Source organism: Nicotiana sylvestris, chromosome 2 (assembly GCF_000393655.2).
Source record: "Nicotiana sylvestris chromosome 2, ASM39365v2, whole genome shotgun sequence".
NCBI classification, from domain to species: domain Eukaryota; kingdom Viridiplantae; phylum Streptophyta; class Magnoliopsida; order Solanales; family Solanaceae; genus Nicotiana; species Nicotiana sylvestris.
The window spans coordinates 183,364,334-183,375,288 of NC_091058.1; the positions used below are offsets into that span (position 1 = coordinate 183,364,334).

General features: G+C 43.1%; 1 protein-coding gene across 1 annotated transcript; it reads right to left on the bottom strand.

Moving 5' to 3' along the window:
* Window positions 1-1,268: 1,268 nt before the first annotated feature.
* LOC138886039 (uncharacterized) lies at window positions 1,269-5,458 on the bottom strand. Its single transcript, XM_070167062.1, has 6 exons — window positions 5,378-5,458; window positions 5,055-5,318; window positions 4,324-4,430; window positions 2,183-2,433; window positions 1,729-2,065; window positions 1,269-1,362 (listed from the first exon to the last, which is right to left on the bottom strand). The coding sequence occupies exons 1-6, from the start codon at window positions 5,456-5,458 to the stop codon at window positions 1,269-1,271; spliced, it is 1,134 nt and encodes a 377-aa protein (XP_070023163.1).
* Between the last annotated feature and the right edge of the window lie 5,497 nt (window positions 5,459-10,955).

Genomic DNA, 10,955 nt, shown 5'->3' on the forward strand with positions numbered 1-10,955 from the left:
TATGCCTCTCCGGATACAGGATGTATTCGGGGATTGAGTCCGAAGAGATCTCCCGGGAGGGCTCGTACTCACTCCCCGACATGTCAATGGCTCTGTCAGCACCTTTTATGGCCTTCCTCATGTTTTTGACGTTTTGCCTAGCTTGGGGAGTGAGTTTGACCATTTTCTATTTCCCTCCCCGGGAAGATTCACCTGTGCCAGGTTGTTTAGATCCTTTACCCCGTTGTTTCACCATTGTTGCAATCACCATTCAAATGACTTGTTAGTATCAGTTGCAGCAGCTAAGAAGCAGTTAGAAGCAGTGTTGCAGAACAGAGAAAAAAAATTTGTAGAAGGGTTGCAGAAGCCACCCAGTGCGGACCGCACAAAATGGTGTGCGGCCGCACAGGGGTCAGTGCGGACCACACAAAATGGCCATGCGGTCCGCACAGGGATAGGGATCAGACTACCCATCCTCTGTATCTAGGCAGTGCGGACCGCACAAAATGGTAGTGTGGTCCGCACAAAATATAGTGCGGCTGCACTACCCAAGGTTCAACTTCCCAAAAGTTCATCAGTTTGGTCCGTACAAAATGGTACTATGGACCACAGAGGGGCATCGCGGACTGCACAGAAATGACTACAGTCCGCACTGAGTGCCCAGTTTCGTCACTAAGTTAGGGTTTCATGATTTTTGATTTTAAGCTCAATTTTGCCCCTAGTTAATGTCCTAAGTTATTTTCCAGTGATTATAACTACCTAGGCTTACTTTAATGAAAGAACTAACTACTCTAACCTAACAAATTGAAGAAAACTACGCTAAACATAGAAGGGGAAGCGGTTAAAACAAAAAGTAAAGGAATTAACAAAATTAAACAAATAAAAGGAAGATAATGGTACCAGATAATGAGATGAAATGAAGAACTATGGTTCCAAGCAGTTAGTTACGAGGGAAAAGAGTGATGAAAAGTGTTTATATGCTTCTGAGAATTGAAAGTTTGAAAAGGGTAAAAAGGGGGCCTCAGGCCCTATTTATAGAAAAGGACATGGGGCCCAGTCTCACCAACCAGTGCATACCGCACGAAATGGACCGTGGTCCGCATTGCACTGTTTTGTTCAAGCTTGAAAAGGCAACGCTCTGCGGTCCGCACAAAATGGACTACGACCGCAGAGGTCCACTGCGGACCGCACAAAATGTAGTGCGGACGCAGTGGAAAACTTCAGAGAGGCCACATTTTACCCTCACCAGTGTGGTCCGCACAGAATGTAGTGCGGCCGCACTGGCAACTTCAAAGATCGGTGCATTTTTCCACTATGTCTTGCACTGCACCAGCAGAACCCTGTAACATCTCACAACCAGTCAGCCCAAAAATCAATCCTACACTACAATGAAAATCAAAATAAAAACAAGAAGAAAAACACATGGGTTGCCTCCCAATAAGCACTTGATTTAACGTCGCGGCACGACTTAGATTACCATCAAATCATTTGAAATGAAGAAGTGCCACCACGTGGCTGTCATCAACTTTTTCAAGATAATGCTTGACCCGGTGCCCATTAACTCTGAAAACTTCACTATTTTTGTTCTTTAAATCAAGAGCACCAAACGGGGTCACACACACCACTTCAAACGATCCACTCCATTTTGATTTGAGCTTTCCCGAAAACAAACGTAACCGGGAGTTGAACAAGAGAACCAAATCTCCTACTTTGAACTCCTTTCCACGAGCATATTTATTATGAAGGTACTTCATCTTGTCCTTATACAAGGATGAACTGGAGTAGGCATGGAATCGGAATTCATCAAGTTCATTAAGTTGCTCCACAAGAAGATTGGTTGTAATATCCCACTCAAGATTTAGCTTCCTCAAGGCCCACATGGCCTTGTGCTCTAACTCAACCGGTAGATGACAAGCTTTCCCAAATACCAATCGATATGGAGACATACCAACCAGAGTCTTGAAAGCCGTTCTATAAGCCCATAGAGCGGCATCCAACTTCTTCGACCAATTGGTCCTATTAGCACTGATCGTCTTTGACAATATGCTTTTGATTTCCCTATTGGAGACTTCCACTTGACCACTTGCTTGAGGATGATAGGGGGTATAAACTTTGTGATTGACACCGTACTTAGAAAGCAACGTGTCAAAAGCTCTATTGCAAAAATGAGATCCCCCATCACTTATTATTGCACGAGGAGTACCAAACCTTGTAAAAATGCTTTTCTTGAGAAATGCAACAACATTCTGGGCCTCATTGTTGGGGAAAGCCACGGCTTTAACCCACTTTGAAATATAGTCCACAGCCATAAGGATGTAAGTTTTCCCACAAGAACTAACAAATGGGCCCATGAAATCAATGCCCCATACATCAAAAATATCAACCGCAAGGATGGTATTGAGAGGCATCTTATCTTTCTTCGAAATTTCACCCGCTCTTTGGCATTCGTTGCATCTATTCACAAAGTCACCCACATCTTTGAACAAAGTTGGCCAATAAAACCCACAACTAAGAACTTTAGAAGCCGTCCCCACCCCACCATGATGACCACCATAGGGAGAGGAATGACAAGCCTCCAAAATACTCAATTGCTCTTCCTCTGGAACACACCTTCGGATCACACCATCAGTTCAAATTTTGAACAAGTACGGCTCATCCCAATAGAAATCCAAACTATCCTGCTTGAGCTTCTTCCTTTGGTTAGAAGAGAGCTCACATAGGATTATACCAGTCACAAGGAAATTAGCAATATCAGCAAACCATGGCATATCATTCATCGACATCGAAAGGAGTTGTTTGTCAGGAAATGAATCATTGATCTCTAGGCCATCACGAGGCCTCCCCTCCTCCTCTAAAAGGGAAAAGTGGTCTGCCACTTGGTTCTCACTACCCTTCCGGTCCACAATCTCCAAATCAAACTCTTGAAGTAACAAGACTCATCGCATCAGTCTAGCTTTAGAGTCCTTCTTCTTTATCAAGTATCGGAGAGCGGCATGGTCGGTATGAACAATAACCTTATCACCCATAAGATACGGATGGAATTTTTCCATAGAAAACACAATAGCCAAAAGTTCCTTCTCGATCACCGTGTAGTTCACTTGAGCATCATTCATTGTCTTGCTCGCATAGTATACAGGATGAAACATTTTGTTCACTCGTTGACCCAAAACTGCCCCAACCGCAACATCGCTAGCATCACACATGAGCTCAAAGAGCAAGATCCAATTAGGCGCAGTAATGATAGGAGTGGTGGTCAACTTATGCTTGAGAAGTTCAAAGGCTTGCATACACTTGTCATCAAACACGAACTTAGCATCTTTTTCCAACAGCTTGCACAAGGGGTTCACTTCCTTCGAAAAGTCTTTGATGAATCTCCGGTAGAACCCCGTATGCCCAAGAAAACTTCGGACTCCCTTGATGGATGTAGGGGAGGGAGCGTTGATCACATCTATCTTTGCTTTATCCACCTCAATGCCATGCTTCAAAATTTTATGCCCGAGAACGATTCCTTCTTCCACCATAAAGTGGCATTTCTCCCAATAGAGGACAAGATTGGTTTCTTCACAACGGACCAACACCCTATCAAGATTCTTCAAGCATTCATCAAATGAGTCCCACACAACACTAAAATTGTTCATGAACACCTCTAAAATGTCTTCCACCATATTGGTGAAAATGGCCATCATACACCGCTGAAATGTAGCCGGTGCATTACACAACCCAAAAGGCATCTTAGAGAAAGCAAATGTGCCATACAGACAAGTGAATGTGGTTTTTTCCTGATCTTCCGGAGCAATTAAGATTTGGTTATACCTAGAATATCCATCCAAGAAGCAATAGAAGGCACGCCAAGCAAGTCGGTCTAGCATCTGATCCAGAAATGGCAAAGGAAAGTGATCCTTGCGGGTCACTTTATTCAACTTGTGGTAGTTTATGCATACCCTCCAACCGGTGACGGTTTTTGTCGGAATCAACTCATTTTTGGAATTTGTCACCACAGTCATGCCACCCTTCTTTGGTACACATTGCACCGGCAAAGTCCAAAAGCTATCATAGATGGGGTACACAACCCTGACATCCAACCACTTGATCACCTCCTTTTTCACAACCTCTTGCATTGCCTCGTTTAGTTTCCTTTGGTGCTCCAAGGACGGCTTTGCATCATCTTCCAAAATAATCTTGTGCATACAAAATGTAGGGCTTATTCCCCGAATATCAGCTAAAGTCCATCCAATTGCCTTTTTCCGCTTTTAAAGCACTGCCAATGTGGCCTCAACCTGCATGTTAGTAAGGTAAGAAGAAAGAATAACTAGCAAAGTAGAATTTGGTCTTAAGAACTCATACCTGAGGTATGGAGGAAGTGGTTTCAACCCCAACACTAGAGGCTCCTCAATTGAAGGTTTGGTTGGTGGAGTCTTTCTATTCTCAAGATCCAAATACAATTTCCTAGGCTTATAAGAATAAAAGCACATTCCATTTAAATCATTCACGCATTCCACTCGGCTTGCATCCTCATTGACATCAAGATTCAACAAAACGACCTCCAATGGGTCCTCCACATTGATCATGGCACTGGTGTCATCAATTATCACTGTTGTGATGAGGTCAACAAAAGAGCACACCTTGGTACTGTTGGGCTGCTTCATAGACTTGCACACATGAAAGACAACCTTTTCATCTCTCACCCGGAAGGTGAGTTCCCCTGCTTCCACATCTATCAATGCCCTCCCCGTAGCTAGGAAAGTTCTACCCAATATGATAGGAACCTCATAGTCCACCTCGCAATCCAAAATCACAAAGTCAGCTGGCAGGATAAATTTGTCCGCCCGGACAAGCACATCATCAATAATACCTAAGGGTCTCTTCATCGATCTATCCGCCATTTGTAACCTCATGGAAGTCAGCCTAGGTTTCCAAATACACAAAGTTTTGAAAACTGAGTAGGGCATCAAATTGATACTAGCTCCCAAATCACATAGAGCCTTGGCAAAATTCGCACTCCCAATAGTGCAAGGAATGTTGAAAGCACCGGGATCTTCAAGCTTCGGGGCCATTGAATGCACTATATCACTAACTTGGTGAGTCATCTTAATAGTTTCACAATCTATAGAACGCTTCTTTGTAACCAAGTCTTTCATGAATTTTGCATCGCCCGGCATTTGTTCAAGTACCTCCACTAAAGGCACATTAATAGATAAGGTATTCATTATATCAATGAACTTTTTAAACTGATTATCATTCTTCTGCTTCGTGAGCCTTTGAGGATAAGGTGGAGGTGGTCTTGACAAAGGAGCCTTGGCTTTTGGCACAACCGGCTCTGGCATGTCAATTAGTGTTCCCTAGACGGGTTCACATCATTTTAAGTTTCCACCTTGACTTCTTGAATATCAATCCTTACTTCATTGTTCATATTTTCATCAACCACATCTTCAACTACCAAAGGGACTTCGTCATCTTGCAACTCAACATCATCATCCATGACTTGCTTTTGCTTAGAGACATTCACATCACCGCCTCTCCCACTTCTTATTGTAACTGCCATAACATGATTGTTCGCACCCTTTGGGTTCACTACCGTATCACTTGGTAGAGCACCCTTCGGGTGAGTATTCAATGACTGAGAGATTTGGCCTAATTGCACCTCCAAGTTTCGGATAGAGGTGTTGTGAGAAGCTAACTGTGCATCAGAATCCGCATTCTTCTTTATCATTTTCTCGAACATCATTTCAATTCTACCCATATCATTACTCGAAGAACTAGGACCTTGACATGGAAATGGGGTGGATTGTTTGATTGTTGGTACATTGGGGGACTTTGAAAGCCTTGCCCCCAGTTTCCTTGATTTCCATTGTTCCATCCTCCTTGATTATTATTGACACCCCAATTATTGTTATTACTATTCCAATTCCCTTGGTTGCCTTGATTGTTGTTCTAATTGCCCCGGTTGTTGTTTTGGTTGTTGTTCCCCCAATTACCACTGTTTTGTTATTGATTGCCCCAATTGCCTTGAGGTCTCCACTATAGTTGGTTGGAAGAGTTGCCCCGTTGGCCTTGATAGTTTTTTACATATTAAACCTCTTTACTTTGGTCATTATAACCATCATTTTGAAACCCATCACATCCATCATTAAATTGCTCAGAGTTCCTTTGGTTTTGTTGCCTTCTTTACCTTCTCTTGTTGACAAGCATATTAACACCCTCCATGACATTCACTTGGCGAGGATTTTGGACTTGTTACAACTGTGCCTTAGCCAATTGATTTATAGTAGTTGTCAACTCCGCTATAGCTTGACCATGGTCATGTAATTCCTTGTGCAAATGAATAACCATAGGGTCACCTTGAGGCACATTGGCTCTACTTTTCCATGCAGAAGAAGTGTCAGCCATCTCATCAAGTACATTACATGCCTCATCATACGACATCTTCATAAAGTTGCCCCCAGCAAGTTGGTTCACTATGCATTGATTTGTTGTATTGATGCCCCGGTAGAATGTTTGTTGGATCGTAGCGTCTGTCATATCATTGTTGGGGCATTCTTTCACCATCGTTCTATACTGCTCCCAAATCTCATGCAAAGGTTCCATGGGCTCTTGCTTGAAAGCCAATATCTCATCACGCAATGCCCCGGCAAGAAAAATTTAGCAATGAACTTATCTGCCAACTCATCCCAAGTTGTGATAGAATGGTTGGGGAGTCTCTCTAGCTAATCCAATGCCTTCCCCCGAAGTGATAATGGATAAGCCTCAACCTAAGAGCATCCTCAGACACATTCGTCTGCTTGCTCCCCCAACATGTATCCACGAACCCTTTGAGATGTTTGTAGGCATTTTAATCTGCAGCGCCCGTGAAATACCCACCCTGCTCAAGTAAGGTCAACATCACGTTGGTTATTTGAAAATTGTCCGCCCGGATTCAGGGTGGGACAATAGCACTCACATAGCCCTGGTTCGGAAGTACTCTGGGAGCCACTCTTGGAGGTGGCGGAGGAGGGTCTGGAATATCACCATTTGGATTAGCATTGGCATTTCGTCCTCTACGTTGTCCTTGAGGTACAAAAAGCACCTCATCTTCGCCGACATCATCTACCTTCTCTCTCGCAATCACGTTTCCAAGAGGGTCAATAGTGTTGTTCACTACTATTATGGTACCTGAGTAGTGACACAAACAAGTAAGTAACAAAGAAGGAAAGAAGAATAATACACAAAACTAACTAAATAGATAGCCAAAACCGTTAGCTCCCCGGCAACGGCACCAAAAAGTGATCACGGCCTACTCTGCACTACTACTTATGTAGCGAGAGAGGGTCGGAGCAGCTTTTACCCAATTTTGGGTCGGGATCGATATCCATAGAGAGCTAGAATTGGAGTCGAGTATCTATCTAGCTTAAGATTGCGTATATGTTCCAAATTACACTTTTCATCATTTTTGGGGTTTTCTTTATAATTCTACTTTTAACAAACTGCAAATTGTAAATTAAGCTAAGAGTTAAGTACAACGGGTTTTTCAAATAGTTTAAAGGGCACTAGGGTAGTGGCATCCGCCTAGGTAGTCAATTGGCGGGTACTTGAGTCTAAGGCACAATTGACATGATTGGGGAGTATGATATAACCGTTTCACTACTTTACCCATTCTACACCTCTCAGTGCTTCAAGTGATTTTGCCCAATTGACTTTCTCAAGACTAATTGGATATGCAAATTTGCATAAGCAACTTAGGGTTCAAGTCGGGTATTACTCTCTCGAGGTTTAACCCTTTAATTAGGGCTATCAATCTCTTGAGTACGCCCCAATTCCTTGTTGGATCAATTTCGAGACTTAGGCTCTCTTTCTCAAGAAGAGCCCTAGTCAACTAAATACAAACTAGTGTTTGCAACCACTAATTCAACAATTAACCATGAAATTGACCCAAATATCAGACACGCATAATCAATTTAGCCCTAAAATACAAGACCCATCAATTATCCACACTAGTGTTGAGCCACAACCCTAGCTATGGGGTCTAGCTACTCATATATTCAAAGAAGAAAAACAAGAAATAGATGAAGATAAACACATATTAAATTAATTGATAAGCTAAATATAAAGATTTAATGATGAAATGTAGTTAAAGTTGCCCAAAATGACTGAGAAAAGTCGACCCACGAGTGCAGCTATGCTATTACAATATCTGATAACCTAAAAATGGAAAAAGGATCTATTTATACTAAGCTAAAAAATCGGGACAAAAATGCCCCTGCGGGTTAGTATGGACCGCACAGAATGGACTGCGGCCACACTTGGACTCTTGGCTCCAAAATTCAGCTCTCTGAACTAAGGCTCCGCGGACCGCACAGAAAGGACTGCGGCTGTGGTGACTTCTAGTGCGGTCCACACAAAATGGACTGTGAACCGTATTGGCTTGAAAACTCCAAACTGCAACTTCTCTGAATCTTGGCTCTTCGGACCGCACAGAATGGTAGTGCGGATGCATGGACTCCAGTGCGGACCGCACTAAATCTAGTGCGGCCGCTTTGCCTTTTAGCCTGAATACCTGCTCTCTGAACCTCCTACTGCGGACTGCACAAAGTGGTGTGCGGCCACACTGGACCTATTTTGCCTGAGCTTGTCTTGTCTTTGGTAATTGTGCAAAGTTCATTCCTTTTGAGCTGATCTTTGACATCTTGTCACTTTATTGATCAAACCTGCAATCAAGCACAAGTTATGAGCCTTTTGGGACTATTTTGTATGAGTTTATAATCAAAGCATGAGCAAGAAGGAGTATAAGATGTATCAAAATCCCTAGTTATCAGTGACGGCCCTTGGCCTTATGGGTGTTATTTCGATCTTTCATCGAAATGTTAACCCGTCATTATTCGATCAAGGTCGAACCCTTCTCTCTGGCGATGGCCTTGGCCTTATGAGTATTATTTCAAGCTTTCATCGAAATGTTTACCCGTCGTTATTCGACCAAGGTCGAACTCTTCTATCTGGCGATGGCCCTTGGCCTTAAGGGTGTTATTTCGAACTTTCGTCGAAATGTTAACCCGTCATTGTTCGATCGAGGTCAAACTCTTCTTTATGGCGATGACCCTTGGCCTTAAGGGTGTTATTTCAAACTTTCGTCTAAATGTTAACCCGTCGTTGTTCGAGTGAGGTCAAACTCTTCCCTTTTCGCGATGGCCCTTGGCCTTTAGGGTGTTATTTCGAAATTTCATCAAAATGTTAACCCATCGTTGTTAGATGGAGGTCGAACTCTTCTCTCTGGCAATGGCCCTTGGCCTTAAGGGTGTTTTTTTGAACTTTCGTCGAAATGTTAACCCGTTGTAGTTCGAGCAAGGTCAAACTCTTTTCCTTTTGAGATGGCCCTTGGCCTTAAGGGTGTTATTTTGAATTTTCGTCGAAATGTTAATCCGTCGTTGTTCGATCGAGGTAGAACTATTCCTTTTGGTGATGGTCCTTGGCCTTAAGGGTGTTATTTTGAACTTTCGTCAAAATGTTAACCCATTATGATTCGATCGAGGTCGAACTTTTCTTTCTGGCGATGGCCCTTGGCTTTATGGGTGTTATTTCAAGCTTTCGTCAAAATGTTAACCCGTTTTTATCCGATCGAGGTCGAACCCTTATCTCTGGCGATGGCCATTGGCCTTAAAGGTGTTATTTCAAACTTTCGTCAAAATGTTACCCGTCGTTATTCGATCGAGGCCAAACTCTTCTCTTTGGCGATGGACCTTGGCCTTAAGGGTGTTATTTCGAACGTTCGTTGAAATGTTAACCCGTCATTGTTCAATCGAGGTCGAACTCTTCTCTTTGGCGATGGTCCTTGGCCTTAAGGGTGTTATTTCAAACTTTCGTCGAAATGTTAACTCATCGTTGTTTGATCGAGGTCGAACTCTTCTCTCTGGCGATGGCCCTTGTCCTTAAGGGTGTTATTTCGAACTTTTGTCGAAATGTTAACCAGTTGTTGTTCGATCAAGGTCAAACTCTTCTCTTTGGCGATAGCTCTTGGCCTGAAGGGTGTTATTTCGAACTTTTGTCGAAATGTTAACCCGTCATTGTTCTATTGAAGCTAAACTCTTATCTTTGGCGATGTCCCTTGGCCTTAAGGGTGTTATTTCGAACTTTCGTCGAAATGTTAACCCGCTATGAGTCCCAGTTTTGTTTTGGAGAGTTTCGGGTATCCTCTGGAGGGGTCCCAGTTTTGCTCAACCTTTGCGTTTCCTGAGTGAGTCCCAATTCGCTTGATTTTGTTTTATCGGAGAGTGTAATGTCGGAGGGTATAAAATGTTGCTATTTTGCTCACGTTTGTTTCATACATATATTGGGGTTTCCTGTCTAGTCCTTTCGTTTTCTGGTCTGGAGATGTCACTGGAAGGCGGGGCGATGAACTATACTTTGAACTCGGTGACGTCTCCCTGATCGACTCGGTCCAAACCTCCCCGGGAAAACCCTATTGGGACAACTCCTGGGTGATTGAGAGAGAGTACGACTTAAGGAACGTCATTTTCTAGAAGTTGAAGTGTCAGGTGGGCGATATTTCGGTTATTTTGTAGTAGTTTCCTATTCTCTAGTTGAGATGTTCCTTTGCTCGCTTGCCCACGCGGCGCTTGTGTTCCTGTTTGAGCAAACAATAGAAGGTGAGCCTAAATGGTATTTTCCTTACCCCGATCCGATGAGTCGGTGAATGAGGGTGGATCTACAGTGTTGCTCGCTTTGCCTGGCGTTTCAATAGTTGATGGGGTGGTGGTTTCTAAATTCGGTGGTCGTATTCATCTCTCTTTCCTCCTCTTTTTTGTGCTCTAGCTCCGCGTGGATTGGGCTCGCCTTAGCTTGTTCATGGATCGCTCGGTGTGTGGGGGAGGATGTTGGTTGTAACTTCTGCTTGTATGTAGCATCATGATCTAGATTAACACGTGAGGTTTACTTACCGCTCTTTTTGATGGGTGATTATGTTTTTGGTTTTTGATTTGGAAGAGACTAGGAAATTTGACTAAGAAATC

Bases quoted from the DNA above. Each gene is read 5' to 3' on its own strand.
- LOC138886039 (XM_070167062.1), bottom strand. From the start codon at position 5,458: ATGGATGATGATGTTGAGTTGCAAGATGACGAAGTCCCTTTGGTAGTT. The intron at 5,319-5,377 runs GTAAGGATTGAT...GAACCCGTCTAG, and splicing joins ATGAAAATATGAACAATGAA to GGAACACTAATTGACATGCC. The intron at 2,434-4,323 runs GTATGAGTTCTT...CTTTGTGAATAG, and splicing joins CCACTTCCTCCATACCTCAG to ATGCAACGAATGCCAAAGAG.